The sequence below is a fragment of the Astatotilapia calliptera genome, chromosome 17 (assembly GCF_964374335.1).
Source record: "Astatotilapia calliptera chromosome 17, fAstCal68.1, whole genome shotgun sequence".
Taxonomy (NCBI): domain Eukaryota; kingdom Metazoa; phylum Chordata; class Actinopteri; order Cichliformes; family Cichlidae; genus Astatotilapia; species Astatotilapia calliptera.
This window is the reverse complement of record NC_137438.1, coordinates 16,855,441-16,874,786: the sequence shown is the minus strand read 5'-3', so window position 1 is coordinate 16,874,786 and position 19,346 is coordinate 16,855,441. Positions and strand designations below refer to the sequence as shown.

Here is a 19,346-nt window from a genome sequence, read left to right as displayed (position 1 = left end):
CAAACTTCACCTGCTCTGGAGCAGGTATAGAATTACATCTATTGATCTCGGACAACTGACCAGTCTCTTTGGAAAAAAGTGCCATCATTGCTGAAAGACTCCTCAAACCTATGATAGTAATAAGTTATGAAGGTGTCGACTATATCAGTGTCATATTGATAAGTCTGTTAACTTACACATAGGCCAAAAATAGTAGCTCTTTTCTGTTCTTAAACATAGCACGCAAACATTCGAACAGGTTTTTAATACTAAACTACTGTCCAACTTTTTTATTATTAATAATTTTATTATTTATTACAGACATTTATACGGCTACAAAGTTTTATCTGCCCTTGTAAAATCAGTCTTTCTGCTGGCACAACACTTATTTATAGTTACGGATGGCCACATGCTGCCAACGCCAACTCTGTCATGTAAATGCTTAGAATAAAACCTGGGTTAACTTAGCATGTTGTTATCCAGCTACGTGAAACAGTTGATTGCTGATGTTGTGATAAGTGAATCCAGATAACACTGGCATTAAAGTTACCTTGAGTTACCTTTACATGCTTCACCTTACAAGGCCCTGGCTTTGCCCTCACTTCACACACTTACACAGGAGTCTTTACATGAACAGTCATGTAAAAGATCGACTATCTATGTTTCTCTTGAATTTGATGCTGTGGGGGGGGGGGGGGGGGGGGTGTCATTGTGTATTTGAGCTAGAGAGAGGGAGAAAGAGTCCCTCCTCCTTGATAAGCTCTGTGATAAGCCACCTCATCTCACTTCAGCTGTCACATTCAGGAAGCATAGCCTCCAGAACTCTGTCGGTTCACTTGATCGGATAACATTCGTTTGGAGTTTTCCCCGATCATGACTCGGGCTTCTTTTCCCGTGTTTGTGTTGCTGGTGTTTGCGGTGAGTTCAGTGCTTTTTTTATTTATTTAAAAAGTAAAGAAGAAGACAAAAAAGAAAAAGCTATTTCACCACTTAACAAAACTGGTTTTGAAATGTCTTTGTTTATTTTTTGTTATCTGAATTCTGGAAGATGTTTCACCAAATGAGTTGTTGCTATTATATAGAAACACAACATAATTTTCTCATCCAACTCACTGATAGTAGTTATAACTAGGTGTAATTGAAAATGTTTAGCCGTCATTGCATACTTGGCCGTGCATCTTCTACTTAGCACTCCCTTCTCTGGAAGCTTGAAGTATTCCATGTGAAAATTTTCTCTAGATGGAGTGATTGGGTGTGTTTCTCCTGTGATGCCAATACTTTACCAGCTAGAAAGCTGTTTACCGACTTACGTTAGATTAACTGGTGATTCTAATTTCAAAACATTAGATTAGAAAATGTAAAGGTCGAGCCATTTACATTAAAGTTACTTTCAGCTCCTTTCCACTTAGATTAATGAGAGGTATGACATACAGGGGTGTATGTGATGAAGTGTGCTGGTGTTGTTCCTATTATTTACTGCCATTGGTCAGTTGTGATGCTGATCCTGGACCAGTATTATAATGACAATATAGTTTTTAAAAACTATCACTAATAAACCAACATTAATAACATACGACATACAATGCAATGACAAGCCTGAATTAGCATTATTTTCATATCACAGGAACAACACAAACACGAGGATATCAGACATCAGATACACTTAAAATGTTTTTTTTTTCTAGTTTTGGTTTCATTATCTTTTTGATGTCTGTTCAGGTTTCCTTGTCTGTCTCTCTGTTTAACCATTTAACATTACTTTAATGTTTTGACACTTTTGACACTCATATTGTTAATTGTGTAGTTTTGCACATATCGAAGGCAATACAAGTGATACTGAACGCATCATTGACATCAGGATGATTAAAACAGGGCAGAAGTCCTCTATATGTTTTCAAAGACAAACAGTCTGGCAAGGCTTTCTAACGTTGATTAATGAGAGGCGCCGCGTATGGATGCCCTGGTGCTTCAGTGCGTTACTTTTGTCTTGTTTTTGTGCATTTCCTCTGTGTCTGGGAACTCCTCTGGATATTCTTACACCAGAGAAGAGCTCCTTAACTGCAGGACTACAACGCCTGTGGATTTATTTCCAATATTTGTCGCATCTGCGGCAGATTTACTGCTGACTCTGATCAGGAAAGTGAGACGTCGAAAGAGAGGTAAGCGAGCCGGCGTACTCGTGCGTTTGAGGAAACGCGGACTGAGAACGGCCCTTCCTGGGATCTTCCTCTCTAATGTACGCTCACTCTGGAATAAGATAGACGAACTGGCCCTGATGAGAAGCATGAACAGAGACTTTGCCTCCTCCTGTGTCTTATGTTTTACGGAGTCGTGGCTCAGTGAGGACATCCCGGACTGCGCGCTCAAGCTGGAGGGCTTTCATCTGCTGCGCGCGGACCGGCAGGCCGCTCTCTCCGGTAAAACCAAAGGTGGAGGCGTCTGCTTCTACATCAATAGTGGCTGGTGCACAGATGTAACAGTGATTGCTCAGCACTGCTCTTCCTCTCTGGAATATCTTTTCATTCACTGCAAACCGTTTTATTCTCCGCGGGAGTTTGCTTCATTCATCCTGGCCGCTGTTTACATCCCGCCAGACGCGGATGCGCGAGCAGCTCAGTGCGCACTCGCAGAGCAGATTCTCCACACGGAGCGGACATACCCGGACTCTCTCATCATTGCTCTTGGGGACTTTAACAAAGCCAATCTGAGCCATGAGCTTCCGAAATACAAACAGTATATTAAATGCCCGACCAGAGAGGAGAGGACATTGGATCACTGCTACAGCACGATCAGCGGGGCCTATCGCGCGGTGCCGCGCGCTTCACTCGGACTTTCTGATCACGTCATGATCCACCTAATCCCCGCGTACAGACAGAGGCTGAAGCTCTCCAAACCTGTCGTGAGGACCAAAAAACTGTGGAGCAACGAGGCTGTGGAGGAGCTTCGCACGTGTTTGGAGACCACAGACTGGGACACTTTGAAGGCTGCTTCTAACAGCTTGGACGAGTTTACGGACACTGTCACCTCCTATATCCACTTCTGTGAGGACAGCATTGTGCCATCACGCACCAGGGTGAGTTATAACAATGACAAACCCTGGTTTACTCCTAAACTCAAAAAGCTGTGGCTGGAAAAGAGTAAGGCGTTCAGAAGCGGAGACAGGGACTGCTACAGAGAGGCCAAGTACAGGTTCACTAAGGAAGTGGACATTGCCAAACATCAGCACTCTGAGAAGATGCAGCAGCAGATATCAGAGAATGACTCGGCCTCTGTGTGGAAAGGTTTTAGGAATATTACAAACTACAAGCCTAAAACCCCCCACTCCACTGACGACTTGCTCTTGGCCAACACCCTTAACGACTTCTACTGTCGTTTTGACGAGCCATCAGGCAGCCTTCACACCTCCAACGACCCCAACAATAGAGACACTTTGGACACTCATTCCCCCACCTCTCCCCCCTCCATAGAGCCATCACCACCTTCAAACCGTTCACCTACAACACCCGCCCCCTCACCCCACACAAAAGAGGATTTCACACCACCTCCTCCGACCACAACTCTTCATATTCATGAAGCAGATGTGAGGAAGCAGTTTAAGAACCTGAATGCTCGGAAAGCTCCCGGCCCAGACGGCGTGTCTCCTGCCACCCTCAGACACTGTGCAAACGAGCTGGCCCCAGTGTTTTCTGGCATCTTCAACTCCTCACTGCAGGCATGTCATGTGCCTGCCTGCTTCAAGTCCTCTACCATAATCCCTGTCCCCAAGAAACCTAGGATCACTGGACTAAATGACTACAGACCCGTGGCTCTGACATCTGTGGTCATGAAGTCATTTGAGCGCCTAGTTCTCTCCCATCTCAAGACCCTCACGGCCCCCCTCCTGGACCCCCTGCAGTTTGCATATAGAGCCAACAGGTCTGTAGACGACGCCATCAACATGGCCCTACACTTCATCCTGCAGCATCTGGACTCCCCAGGAACCTACGCCAGGATCCTGTTTGTGGACTTCAGCTCTGCCTTCAACACCATCCTTCCAGACCATCTCCGAGACAAGCTTTCCCAGATGAATGTGCCTGATCCCATCTGCCGGTGGATCACTGACTTCCTGACGGACAGGAAGCAGCACGTGAGGCTGGGGAAGAATGTCTCGGACTCCCGGACCATCAGCACCGGCTCCCCTCAGGGCTGTGTTCTTTCTCCTCTGCTCTTCTCCCTGTACACCAACTGCTGCACCTCCACCCACCAGTCTGTCAAGCTAATCAAGTTTGCAGATGACACCACCGTTATTGGACTCATCTCGGACGGGGACGAGTCTGCCTACAGGAGGGAGGTTGAACGTCTGGTGTCCTGGTGCAGCCACAACAACCTGGTGCTGAATGCCCAGAAGACAGTGGAGATTATTGTGGACTTCAGGAAGCACACAGCCCCACTCCCCCCCATCATCCTGACTGACACCCCCATCACCTCTGTGGACTCATTCCGCTTCCTGGGTACCACCATCACCCAGGACCTGAAGTGGGAGCCCACCATCACCTCCGTCATCAAGAAAGCCCAGCAGAGGATGTACTTCCTGAGGCAGCTGAAGAAATTCAACCTGCCAACACGGACGATGATGCAATTCTACACCGCAATCATCGAGTCCATCCTCACCTCCTCCATCACCGTGTGGTACGCTGGAGCCACTGTCAGGGACAAACAGAGACTGCAGCGTGTTGTGCGCTCTGCTGAGAAGGTGATTGGCTGCAGACTCCCATCTCTGCAGGACCTGTACACCTCCAGGACATTGCGGCGTGCAGCCCGGATCTCAGCTGACCCTTCCCACCCTGGACACAGTCTGTTTGACCTGCTCCCCTCAGGCAGGAGGCTCCGGTCCATTCGCACCAGAACCTCTCGCCACAAGAACAGTTTCTTCCCCTCTGCTGTTGGACACATGAACAATAACCGTATGACTGTCCCCGCCACTCACACATGACCCTACGCTGTGTCACTGCATCATTTCATGTCTGGCACTGATCACCACCTGCACTCATGTATATATCCTTCTACGTAGCACTCTTAATTCTTATTCTCATGTATATATCTAATGTATATCTCATGCACATATCTTTCTTTCTACATAGCACTTTAATTCTTATTGTTCGCACTGAAGCACCGCAGCAAATTCCTAATGTTGTAAACCTCAACATCTGGCAATAAACCCATTCTGATTCTGATTCTGATTCTGATCCTGACTAATAAAGAACAAGTCTGTGTAAACGTGAGAGCAAAAATAAACTATATCAATATAAAACTGGGTCCTAAGAGTGTTGACATATATTATCATTAATATGTCCCTGACAAATTTGAGGAGCTAGAAAAGTGAAGGACAAAAAAGAATGCGGCCAGCCTAAAAAAATATGTGCTGTACATGGACAGCATCTTAAAGCTATGTCTAAAGAAGTGGGAAAAACTGACGCAAGGCTTAGGAGAAGAATCTCACACTCCATTTGGTCCATCTATTGGTCACTGAAGCCTTTTCAGAAATGGTCCTAGTGGAAGGGTGGCTGTTAACAAGGCATTCTTAAAATAGGAAAACAGGGAGAAAAGGCTGAGATATTCCAACAGCGAGTGTCTACAGCCATAGTTAAACACGGTGGAAATTCTTGTCAAAATTGATGGAACTATGAAAACAGAACAGAAGTATAGCCAGGACCATCTGAGTGGCTTCATTTTTCTGTATGACAGTTATATTGTATAATTTTAGTGTACTGTCAGTACACTAAAAGGATACATGGATAGAAAAACCCACAGTGAATGATGAAATAATTGCCAGAAAAGTCAACTTTTTTGGAAAGTTGGAGAAATGGAGAGTTTATTGAACCATCTGACAAAACTGTTTAAATATTAATAAGATTTTAACTTCCATATATGACTTTTTAATTTGTATTGTATTTGCTACATCTGGCATTTTTTTTAAATTACTTAAAGTGTGTTGTGCCACTTTTTTTTAGGTTTTTCAGGAGGGGGAAATCAAACTGATAATGTAGAAGTTTTGAAACTCACAAAAACTGTATGTATCAAATATGTCACACTAGGTATTAAGAGGTTAGAGACTTCAACATCATCTTGACAGAGAATGAGACAAAACGCAGTTAGCAGGCAAAAGAGACAAGCATTGTTCTTGAAAACTACTTAAATTACAAGAAAGTTTGCCTAACAAAGTTAAAGAATAAAGGTGGTCATACTAAATATTAATTTGATTGTTAGAATCAAACAAACTCTAATTTTGCCCTAAATGTTATTGTCACGGTCTGCGGTGGCAGATCGTGTGAAGTGGAAAGAGAGTGGACCCAAATTAAAGCTAACCGGGGCAAAACTAAACATGAGCAGATGAACTGATGATCCGACGAGGGACAAAGGGAAACTCACCCAATAAATACACAGCAGGATGATCAGGGAAGTGGAGGCAGCTGTGGAACGAGGAACCAATCAGACTTAACCAGACAAAATAAAACAGGAAACACAACACAGCGACAAAGAGCGAGGGAAGCCTGACAAGCTGGGTGGAACACACGAGACAGACAACTAGGACACAAAAAGAATGAGACTAAACGAACAAGAAACTAAGAACTATTCATATCAGGAAGCGAGGAAGCACCAGCAAATAGGATGACAGATCACTACAATAAAAGTAAACAAGGTCAAAAATGCCCAAAACATAAACTCTGGATCACAGACACTAAAGCTATTATGTAAGAGTATTGAAGTTTGTTGTGTTGTGTCTGTTGTGTTATAGCTCCAAGCTCTTGCTGTACAGAATCACAACTCTGGATCCAGTTTGGTAAGAAAAAAGAGAGAATGGGTTCTTCCTCCAAAGCCTCTTAAGGAAAATTTCGATTACACTAAAGAGAAGGCGATTGCTAAGGTAAGTCACTGATACTTAATTTCACTTTAATTCTGTCTCCTGATTATTAAGCATAAATGCCTGTCATAAACAAAAAATACCCATGTATCAGTGAAGTAATTCAATGTTTAACCATGACTTTTTAGTGCCACCAAGATGGTTTTTCTTCAGGTATCGCCTAACCTTTTCTGAAACATTTTATGTTATAGATAAAGCATCGACTGTAAGAAACCACTGGGCAATCAGTCCTCTGAACAATAGCATTAGCATTTCTAGGTGCTGGCTCAAAATAGGGATCCTATTGGATTTGGTTGTGCCAATTGTAAGAGGGCTTTCATGAAATATAAAGACTGTCTAATTGTTTGTGAAGGGATCTTTAAACCCCCATTATTTTCTTGCTTGCTGACAGTGATTTCAAATGCATTCAGATTATTATTTGAAAGTTATGCAACCAAAAACATATAGAAGAGAACACTGAAGAATTGTAATAAACTTATTACCTATAATTAGTGTGCATGTGTCAGCCATCATGCAGCCTGCTTTAGTTTTCCATACTTTAACCTCTCTTTCTTACTTTCTTTACTTTCTTTCTTTTATTTCCTTATTGTATTATTTAATTTAGTTTAGTTAGTTACTGTCTTGGAGCACCTGTGACCCCCTAATTTCCTTTATGTATTGAAATATTTTGATTTTGATTATTAGCATACTGTTTAAAAAATGTTTTATTATTTGACAATTTAACACCACCAGCTGTAAGAATAAGAATAAATCAGTTTCACACATAATAAGAATTCATGTTAAAAACAAATTATTTAAAGAAATAGACAACTTCAGTTTTTTGGTGCATATGTGGTGAAATAATGAAGTCTTCCACCTTGTGTTTCAGATTCGATCCGATCTTCAGTTTGGCTCAAATCTTCTCTACTCCCTGGAAGGTGTTGGGGCAAACCAATTTCCTTTCCATGTCTTTGTGGTTGACCAACATTCTGGTGATGTTCGTGTCACTAAATTGCTTGACAGGGAAGTGATCGATACTTACAACGTGAGTCCTCCTGTAGTTCTTCTTTGGTATGGAATAAGATTCAACAGCTGTCCTCAATACATTAAATATTAAGATAATTCAAAATGGACTGCCATTTATATACGCCTTTCCTCGTCTTAATGACCACCTCAGACTATAAAAAACATTAAGCAATACATTCATACAGTGCTTTAGTCTACATAGTTTAAGAATTATCTACAGCTGTGGTGGACGTTTACAAATACTCATCATCGGAATGAATGTCATGGTAATTTTGGGCCATTTCTTTGACCTCTTCTTTTTATGTACTCATGTGGTACATGTATTTTTGACTTTTGCTGCCATGATGCCAGGTCTCTCTTGGAAATTAGATTTTTAATCTCAATGAGATTTTTTTTTTTACCTGGTTAAATAAAGCACTAAAAAAAAAAATCCAATGTCAATCATTTTTCCAAATGATTGTACAGCATTTCGGCTGCACAGTCATTGTACAGGCTGACTGACTCATTAACTTCTCGTTAGTGAGTTAGTCATGATTGACTACAACAGGTAGTTTCTCTTTAACAGCATAAAAAGGATTTTTTTGAACCACTCACTGGATTCACTAAGAACTCAGAACAATGGTAAAGTCCAAGGAACTTAGTGAATAACTAAGGAGGAGAATTGCAGATCTACAAAAGTTAGGAAGGTCACCTCTCACCACTCTTAAACAACTACAGATTCCAAGGTCATCATCAAAATAATTATATACAAGTACAAGTTTTTGGATATGCCACCACTTTGCCAAGTTCTGGAAGAAGATCCAAGCTGTTACCCTCAGATGAGAGGACATTGGTTCAGATGTTCAGGAACAATCCAGGAACCTCTAACACTCAAGCCTGCCATAAACTGGAAACTGCTGGAACACCAGAGTCACTGTGCACAGTGAAGTGAGTTTTACATCACCATGGACTGAGAGGGTGCTGACCAAGAATGAAGCTCCTGCTCCAAAATCTACGACTTCAAAGTTTGACACAGATTTATATCTGCCCACATGATCAAGCCAAAATTGCGCTTTATTGCCGCAGACGAGACAAAGATTAGGCTATTCGGTCTTTCAAGCCCAGAAAACCCTGTACCAGCTTTTCAGCATGGTGATGATTGCACCATGTTCTGGAACTATTTGCTCCCAGTGCTGCTGATACATTGCACAAATGAATGTGGACTGTGCTTAAAAGCCTGTATATATAATTGGGACCACTTCAAAGAAATAATTAAAAGTTCCAAACGACCATGGCACTCATGCCTATGATGAATGCATGTAAACATGTGACCACAGCTGTCGACCATATCAATGGCCAATTAGAAACATGTTAAAGGTTACAGGATACCATTTCAGTCATAGTTGTGTAAAGAAAGATGAAGTGATGGCATTTTATAGAAAAGAAGAAAGACCAATTTTGCCATGTTAATATAACGTTCTACAAAGATATTTTTTCTGTTGCTCACTGTAATATATAGTATTTGCTCTGATATTAAATTGGTTTCACTAACCTTTGTCACCTAAACTTGTAAAATGCACCTTTACTGGTGGTAAATCCATACTGCAAGGCGTTGTAGTTTATGTCAAGCTAAATAACGAACAACAATGGTTACATTTCTATCTACTACTCTTTCAGTTGTCTGGTGTTGCTATGTACAAGAATGGCACAATTGCAGAAAAAAAAATTGACTTACGAATCAAGGTTGTAGATGAGAATGACAACTCTCCAGTATTTCCAGATGTTGAACCTGTTGAAGTAGATGAGCTCAGTCCTAAAGGTCAGTGGTGTGAATCTCATTCAAATTTGTAATGGTAGTGAGCGGTGTAAAACGAAATGATTGAATTATAAATTAAACAAAAAGGATTTTGATTTTTCTAGTGTTTGTGTAATTGAGTGATCAAATTGCTAAAGTCTTTCCAATGAGCTGCTGGAGGTTACAGACAGCCTGCGTTCTGCAGTTCATGTTATTTCACTATTGTTATTATTTTATATTTATTTATTGTCTGATCTTGTAAATAACAATTTTCTGTTAACATTTGCTCATTATGTAAAAAGCATTATTTGGCACACAACAGTTAGGAGCTCTTCTTGACAAGTTTGTATCATTGTTTTAAAACCAGGGCAGGACAGTGCACAATATCAATATGGAGAACAGAATGTCTGTTTTTCTCATGTACAGTGTCAATGAATGTGAAATTAAGTTTTGTTTAAAATTTAAAATTCAAATTAAATTGAGTTTTGTTTTGTTTTTTCATTTAATGCTACAGATACCTTGGTTACGACAGTCACTGCATTTGATGCTGATGAACCAGGAAATCTCAATTCTCAGATTGCTTATAGCATCATAGTTCAGAATCCAGCGGAAGATATGTTCTACATAGACAGACAAAGTGGATCCATCTTTGTTAAAAGGCCTGTTCTGGACAGAGAGGTATGAACTATGTATGTTTGACTATATGATTCAAGAAAGTTCTTTTAATAACATGGGATAGTGGTGAGATATATAACCACTATATATGGCTATATATAGGGGAGGGGGAGGGGGGGGGGGAATAACTATTTATCAGAAAAAAAAATTTGTTTATACACTGGAGCATATAGTAAAAGAGCATATAGTAAAATCAGTGGCAGCTGAAGGGGCAGGTTTTATCAGTAAACCACAGTCGTCGACACAATTGAGCTTGTTTTTTATTTTGTGTTTCGATGGCCTGTCATATTCATTCCTCGATCTCTGTGTCCTCAGAAAGGGCCTTTAGAGACATTATTATGGAACAAGCTTAGCAAGCCAGAGCAAACATCCAAGGGCAAATATTCTGGATACAGTAAAGGCAGAGGGTCCTTGTTACCCTATTTAACAAATCTGTCAACCTTTTGACCATTCCATAAATAAAAGTCTCTATTGTGTTTGTGTTAATGAAACTCAAATCCTTTAAGTAATTACAAGATAACAATGATTATTTTCATTCAGTCCATTCAGTTAGATACTATGACAAAAATGATGAATGAAACATCTTGATAACATCCCAAGTCTCTGTTCTAACTCCAGTATTGTACAAACTAGAGATGGACCGATCCGATATTACGTATCGGTATCGGTCCGATACTGACCTAAATGACTGGATCGGATATCGGAGAAAAATAAAAAAATGTAATCCGATCCATTAAATATCACGAAAGCACCTCACAAAACTTGCAACACGCCGTAACTCACCTCAGAACGTTAGCACGTCGGAGCAGTATGCATCACGTGATAGAGCGGCTGTGGCATGCGGGACCTGTCGGTGGTCTGGATAGCATTTGGAGCTTCGCTAGCAACCTGGCATTTCATCTCCGACAAAGTTTTCCCGAGAGAAGTAAAGCACGTGTGTAAGTCCATCTCTAACTGTTTGTAAAGCATTCCTGCTTTAAGCTTAACAAGCGACTGCCTCTCCTGCTGCTACTTCAATCATGAAACTGCTTAATGATCAGCTGATCGGCTTTTCTGTCGCGAGTCCGTCTCTCTGGTTTGTTTTTGGCCCACTTTGCACCAGAAAGAGGAAACCAGCGGCTGAACAACAGCAGCACGTTTAAGCTTGATCAGCTGTTGTTAGAATTTATTTAATATTACTTTCTACTCGAGGATCTTTTTCTACGTAGCTGACGCTGGTAACTGTGCAGGGACGGATCTAGCAAAGTTTAGCCAGGGGGGCCGATAGGGCATTAACAGGGAAAAGGGGGCACAAAGACATACTTTTCTTTCTTATTCTCATTTAAAATGTCGAGCTTTTAATAAATAATTATCTGACACCCAAAGTTTTAATTTGATGTAAAATGAATAGAAGTCAATTACTGTATATAGTAACTATTAAGTCTAATATATATACCCTAGTAAGCTATAGTACTTTTTCCTTTGGGAAGGTACCATCTGTGCAGTCTGCAATTCTGTTGAAGAAAGATGTTGAATCTATTTAATATTTCTTGAAAAATAATTGATTTCTGTGCATTTTTTTCCACACTGCATCAAATTAAGGTTGATTACGTCGATTAAGCATCATGAGGTGGAGCGTGAGGGGTGGTTCCCTATTTTTTATTTATTTATTTTTGTTGTTGCTGGGAGTTGGAACCCTATTAGTTAGGTTGCTTAATATTTATGCTAAGTACTCTTTAAAATACCAGAATAGGGAGGATGGTGTAGGTTTGAGTTTATTAGATTGATCAGTATTGCTGAACTATGAAATATTTTTTTTTGCATACAGGTATAACAGAATAGCTTTAGTGTAGTTGTTGTTTTAAACTTGAGTATGAACTTATACAAAATGCAGCAAGATATTTAAAAAAAAAAACAGTTTTGTTGATTAAAAAACACTATATCGGATTCATATCGGTATCGGCAGATATCCAAATTTATGATATCGGTATCGGTATCGGACATAAAAAAGTGGTATCGTGCCATCTCTAGTACAAACGTATTTGTTTAATGACTATTTTGATGTCTTTTAATTTCAGACATGTAGTAAGTACATTCTGACGATAAAAGGTCAAGATCGAAATGGACATCCAGAGGGAAACACCGGAACTACCACTATTACCATAAATATCCTTGATGTAAATGACAATCCTCCCAGACTGGAAAAAGATCAGGTACCTCTCTTCCTTACATTTCTCTATATTAACATATACAGCAGGGGAAATATTTATTTGACCACCTGCTGAATTTGTGATTTTGCCACATAGAGAGAAAAGTATTCATTTTTAACGTGGTTTCATTTTAATGGGAGAGGCAAAATATCAACCAAAAATCCAGAAAAAAAGAACATTACATAGAATTATGAATTGATTTATAATAATAATAATAATAATACATTTTATTTATAGGCGCCTTTCAGACCCTCAAGGTCACCTTACAGTAACACGTGAACAATAGCCAATTGCATGTCATTGCGTGAAATAACTATTTCGTTGGCTGAAATCAAAAAGTTATTTCAAATGGCACAGAAAACAAATAATGTGCAGGATAGGACTGACAGAACAGACTGAGGAGGCTCACACAACACGAGTGAGGATGTGACCAAGAACAGAGTGGCACAGACAGTATATACATAGGAGGAGATTAGGGCAAAGTGAACACATCCGGACACAGCTGAACTCTAATTTCATGTTATGCATTTCACTTACAGTATGAAGGAAGCATTGAGGAGAACACAGAACAAGTGGAGGTGATGAGAATCAAAGCAGAGGACCTGGATCTAAAAGGCACAGACAACTGGGAAGCTGTGTTTGAAATTGTCAAAGGCAATGAGGCTGGGTATTTCAGCATTAAAACAGACCCCAACACCAATGAAGGCATCTTAATGCTTGACAAGGTACAACCTTTTTAATTAAGAAGAAATTATGTGCTGTTACTCAGCTTTTTTACTATCTGGCAAATGCAAAGTCAAACTCTGTGGCAAATGGCCCTCTTATGAATGAGGTAAGGATCAGAACCTTGATCACTGCAGGGTGATGATTGTTTCCTATGGTTGACTATGCTGCCATTCACAAGAGTGCTATTCACATATATGAAGATTTGTTTTACTTTGGTTTCACATTTCATTACTTTGTTACAGAGTTATATAATGTCATTCCAATAATATGTTACTTTGGAACGCATTACACCCTACAATGTGAACTTAGACTCAAAGTATTCCAAAATTTGATAAGTGTCTCTTATCGATAAAGCTCGGAGTCGTTAAATTTTGCCTTCCAATATTTTAAGCTGTCATTGACTTGCTTATTCAGCTTGCGTCAAGTCCCTGTTGTACTACCCTGTAGTACTTGGCTGGAAGACAAAACTATTACCACTGCATGAGGTTTACTGGCCATTGCTATATGACTACTGCCCATTACTTTAACAATTTTTTTCAGAACATTCATAACACATAGCACAGGAGCATAATTTTGCAGGTTAGTTTATATAAAATCCATAATACCTTTTGTTTTACAAAAAGCAAAAATGCATCAACAATAGCAACACTCCAATTATAGATGCATATAAAACACTGTATTGTTTCTTATGTGTCATCAATCATTTTAATTATTTTTTGAGCTAAAAGATATGTTCTTGTATCCGTCATTTACAGGCTGTGGATTATGAGGATGTAAAGAACCTTGAACTAGGCTTAGCCGTCAGGAACAAGAATCCATTAGTTGGAAGTGGAGGCAGTGGAGCAAGTGCAGCATTTGGAGGCGGTGGTGGAGGCGGTGGTGGAGGTGGTGGTGGAGGTGGTGCCACTGGTGCCAGTGGTGCCAGTGGAGCAAGTGGAGCAAGTGGCGGAAGCAGTGGAAGATTTAAAACCTATCCTATCAAAATCAATGTGAAGAACCAGCCGGAGGGGCCACGATTTGATCCTAAAATCAAAGCTATTCCTGTCTCAGAGGAAGGGAAATCCTTTAACATTAAAAATGTTATTGCAAGCTACCCTGCAAAAGATGGGGATACTGGACAACCAGCTAAGGCAGTCAAGTCAGTCCACATACATATGTGTCAGCTTCTCTTTCTGTGCACAATAATAGTGATACTCATAACTGGTCTATTTCTGCTGTAGATATGCCAAAGGCTCAGACCCTGACAACTGGCTAACGATTGACCCAGAGACAGCTGAGATCAAACTGAACAAGATGCCTGACAGGGAATCTCCATACCTGGTCAATGGGACATATACTGCCAAAATACTCTGCATTTCAGATGGTACGGCATGAATGTTGAAGAACTCTCTGGAGAAATATCAACGCAAAAAAATAAATAAATAAATACTGGATTATATATGTTTGTTTCTGGTTTTACACCACAGACATGCCTGGTAAAACAGCCACTGGTACGATAGCCATCCAAGTGGAAGATTCTAATGACCACTGCCCCACCCTGACCAGCAATTTCCAGACTCTGTGCACCACAGCAAATGCTGTAATTGTGAATGCCAGTGATCAAGACGCATATCCTAATGGCCCCCCTTTTCACTTTGAGATTATCCCAGAAAACACAAAAGGGAAATGGAACGTGGAGCGTCTAAATGGTGAGATGATGATTTCAGTTTTTTTGGGGTGTTTTTTTTTTTTAGATGTAGTAGTTAAATAAAGAAAACAATGACAAAAGACAAAAAAAGGTCAATATACTAAAGTGTTGTTATTGCTGTTGTTTGCTTTGTTTGTTTTACAAATTTTAAAATTTTATTTTGAGATAAAAATGTGGATTACAATCTGTCATATACACTCTAAGACTAAATCTATGAGTAATGCATATACATACTTATTTCACATTTTTCTGGTTTCTGACAGACACTACAGCTATCTTGCGGTCTCAGGAGGCTTTTTGGCCTGGTGTTTATGAAGTGGAATTTGTGGTGAAGGATCAGCAGGGACACGCCTGCCCTGAACCTCAGAGAATGACGGTCCAAGTTTGTACCTGCGAGAATGGAGTTGTGTGTGGAAACCAAGGCAGCAATGGTCGTAGTAGAAAAACAACATCATTAGGACCTGCGGGCATTGGGCTAATACTAGCGGGCCTACTACTGCTCTTGAGTAAGCATTATGTGATTTTTTTTTTTATTTGAGAATTTTGATAAGATAAAAAAGGACAATGAAAGAATTATACTGATACTCGAACCATAACAAAATGTAACTCTCTTACCTAGAAATTTAAATAAAACACTTACTGACTACTTTATAGGTAGACTTGGTCAGCTTTTAATTATATAAATATATAATCAGCCAATCACATCACAACACCATCTATAGGGAATCTATGGAGAATAAAGGCAGGTTAGGAAAAGAGGCATAAACTGGTACTAGCAGGGTTTACCTAATAAACCCTGTGTCTCTCCCAATAGGAAATACATAGCCAAAAGTAATTACAGACCAAACTATTCTACACTTGCTACCAATAACTACAAAAATTAAACAGATTAGACTTTTGTAACAATTTAAAATCCCCCAAAGCTTACCAAAGCTTAAAGGAATCCCAGTAATTACATCTATTTTAGGGATTTTACACATTCTGAAAAACTGTTTCACCTTCTTTTGACCTCACACCACATTTGTAGCTTTAACTTTAAATAAAACTTTTTTTTTTTACAGTCATTCCTCTGCTACTGTTCTTCTGCTTATGTGGATCTGCTGTAAAGTTTCCAGACCTCTTTAGTGACATGCCTGACTTTGAGACCAAGTCACACCTTATTGACTACCGCACCGAAGGGCCGGGAGAAAACACGGTGAGACTGCAACTACCTTAAGTGTTGAAAACGGGAATAATCTCGGCATCGATGATGATGTCTTTGTGAAAGCTCCTTCAAAGTGATTTTTAATCACAATAAAAAACTGTTCACTGTTCTAACAATTGTATGACTTTTATAGGAAGGGCCACTACTTGTGACTATTGGCACAGTTAAAAATGGAGCAATGGCACCAGCGGGAGGTTTTGGTTATGAGGCATCTCTCACTGACATTGATGGGATGAAATTTGGCACCTATCAAGGTGGTTTTTCAACTGACTACAGACAAGAAATGAGGGGTTTCACTGATTTCCATTCAGAGTTTGAGACCAGAGAATCAAGGCAAGGTGGATTTTTTGATAGCATTGCCCTGCCACGTCACTTCCTGGCACAGTATTACTCTCAGGTGAGAAATTAGCTGACAACTAAATGGACAACTAAATCCAATTAAATGGAAAGTTTTAACACTAAATGTGATATGTAGTAGCTTTACTAATGATGTTAGGTGAACACACGTGTTAATGTTGCAACTAATAATGTTTATGTGGATATTATTCACTTTTTATTGGCTGTCACTGTCGTCAATAAATATGTCTTTCGTTATTTTTAAAGTGTATTGATTTTTTTATTGATTGATTTTTTTTTTATACAGAAGACAGTCAGCGGAGAGGACAACCTTGGCGTGAAGGATGGTTTGTTGGTGTATGATTATGAGGGCCAAGGGTCCTCTGCTGGCTCAGTAGGCTGCTGTAGCCTTTTGGAGTCAGACAATGACCTTCAGTTTCTTGATGACCTTGGACCAAAGTTTAAGACTCTCGCAGAGGTGTGCAGTGGCAAGACAATTTCTTGTGATGACAAACAAGCGCTACCCATTACCCCTAATGCCTACATCAATACTCAAACCTCAGTATCAAGTTTGATGAGTGCACAAAAGCTCTCCCCTCCACCCAAACTGGAGCCTGCCATCTCCAAAGTGGAGCAGAGTGTGGTCAGGAAGACAACGGAGCACTCTGAAATTGTAAAGGAAAGTACAGCCAAGGTGAAGGAAGAGATGAACACAATGAAAACAGGGTTAGCAAATCAAGGCCAGATGCTCCTAATGCAGCAGCAGCAGCAGCCTGTGTACTACACCACCACTCCTGTGTTGCAGCCAATGCATTATGTAGTCCAGCCACAGGTCCACAACACTGTGCTGCTGGCTGAGGCACCAACCACCAACCTTCAAGGCATGGTACTGGTTAACAACACACAGTCTGGACCTGCCCAAGGAGTATTCGTTCAAGGGCAGACACTAATGTCCAGTGGACAAGCCCAGGGCCCTGCAATGGTGCTGGTGGAGAATGGTGACACCCATAGTTGGAGTGATGGCCTGATCCAAGCTGGGAGCTTGTCTGGGTCCCAGACCATGATGGTTGTCAAAGGCAAGGCCCCTTCAGGGTCAACGAAAGTGCTAAAGGGGAGCCAGGGTCGTCTTGTTCAGGGAAGTACTCTACTGTCAGAAGGGGTCTCAGGATCTAAGAAAGTGCTGACAGTTGGAGTGCCAACTATGACCAAAGAGCAGCTGGTTCAAGAGGGAGGTCTTTCAAAGAAGAGTGAGGTCTTTGGCTCTGAAAAGGTCATCTACAGCAGGAGCAGCCAATCTACTGCCTTAAAGGCAAATCAGTAGAGCATTCACTGTAGTGACCCACCTACTGGTTTTTAAGGTGACAAGAGAAAATCATTAAATGGCAGATGAATTCCTGGACAACAGACGACCCTTTTTAGTTTCAAAATAGTGCATTACTCTTATGCTTTCAGTATTTTCATGGGAAGCCTGTAAGAGCAAATGGTGGTGGTGAAGGGTGGTGGTGGTGGTGTGTGTGTGTGTGTGTGTGTGTGTGTGTGTGTGTGTGTGTGTGTGTGTGTGTGTGTGTGTGTGTGTGTGTGTGTGTGTGTGTGTGTGTGTGTGTGTGTGTGTGTGTGGAGGGATATGCAGCTTGTGCAGCTTTTCCTGGATGAAATGTAATCATTTCACAGATTAAAGGATACCCTTATTACATTTTAGTAGATGTTGCACTTTGAAATGTTGCTACTATCAAGCAAAACTTAGACCTGTGGGAATAATCAAACCATTCAGTAATCCATAATCTCCTTTGGATGGTGCATTTATGTCATTGAAGAGATCACTTTCACATTACTCATCACATCATAAAGCTGATAAATCAGAATGTGTTTTTCCAATTGGAATGAACTTTGCCTCTAAGAAGACAAGTGGACTCAAATCATGACAACAAAATGCTCACTACAATATCAGGACATCATCTTCTCATGTAACTATCAACTTTACCTGCTCTTCTTTGTTCTCAAGTTAACACTGTATTATGTGTGTGGGTATAATTGGTATCAATTGTTACATTCTCATGTTATATTTTAGGTCATCACTGCTCTCATTGTCTTGTTTTATTTTTATACCTATATACAATCTGTGTGTTTTTACACTAATAAAATAAAAACATTAAAGTCTTTTAGCTCATTGAATTTGATTGTTATTGCTCAGCCTAGACTGATGGGTACTGCAGAATGAACAACCCAATTTTGTGAACACAATAACTCAAGAATGATGTGATGTGGCATTTAGAAAACCATAGGTGCGTCTACTAAAAGTCTCAGACAAGTTCATATCTTGCCGACAGAGGTCAAGTTTTCTGAAAATCTTGCGAATTTAACAATTTGATAAAGACGTCATCTATAAGTTTCAAATTGATACCATAAGTTGCATCTGTTAAAACTCGCAGATTTCATTTCTGAAAATCTGGTGCATGCTATAACTCAAGAAAAGTTATGATACCATAGGCATATCTACTAACAGTGAACTTGAATAATTTGGTGACCTTGACCTATCAAAGGTCAAATAGACCTTTGACAGATACAATCATGTGTGGTCATATATACCATCATGTCAATGCAGGCAACAATACACTGTGATTACAAGAGCTTTCAAACATTCATGCAAGGCTTAATAAAATAGGTTTGCTTCTGGTGATATAGGTATTTCTGGGCTGACCCCCCAGTCAGAGAATTATTTTTAAATCTTTGGGGTTTTCTATTACATTGGTAAGGATTTGTGGCTGCGTTGATATGTAAAACCTGGGGTGTTATGTGATTGTGAAGAATATTTTTGCCAATAAAAACATATAAAATTCTAAATTATGACCAGTGTTGTAGAGCGTATACTT

At 40.2% G+C, this 19,346-nt stretch overlaps 1 protein-coding gene across 2 annotated transcripts; it reads left to right on the top strand.

Moving 5' to 3' along the window:
- The first annotated feature begins 741 nt into the window (after nucleotides 1-741).
- On the top strand, nucleotides 742-18,638 carry LOC113008785 (desmoglein-2.1-like). Of its 2 annotated transcripts, none has more exons than XM_080291458.1 (14): nucleotides 742-897; nucleotides 6,755-6,883; nucleotides 7,749-7,904; nucleotides 9,542-9,683; nucleotides 10,174-10,337; nucleotides 12,392-12,526; nucleotides 13,063-13,248; nucleotides 14,005-14,387; nucleotides 14,470-14,612; nucleotides 14,716-14,937; nucleotides 15,200-15,442; nucleotides 15,998-16,131; nucleotides 16,274-16,537; nucleotides 16,787-18,638. In XM_080291458.1, exons 1-14 carry the CDS (start codon nucleotides 853-855, stop codon nucleotides 17,795-17,797), a joined length of 3,357 nt encoding a protein of 1,118 aa, XP_080147584.1. In that variant the 5' UTR covers nucleotides 742-852; the 3' UTR covers nucleotides 17,798-18,638. The 2 variants fall into 2 exon arrangements, with proteins under 2 accessions (XP_080147584.1, XP_026002313.2); XM_026146528.2 differs by having other exon boundaries at nucleotides 16,784-18,638.
- Nucleotides 18,639-19,346: the final 708 nt, after the last annotated feature.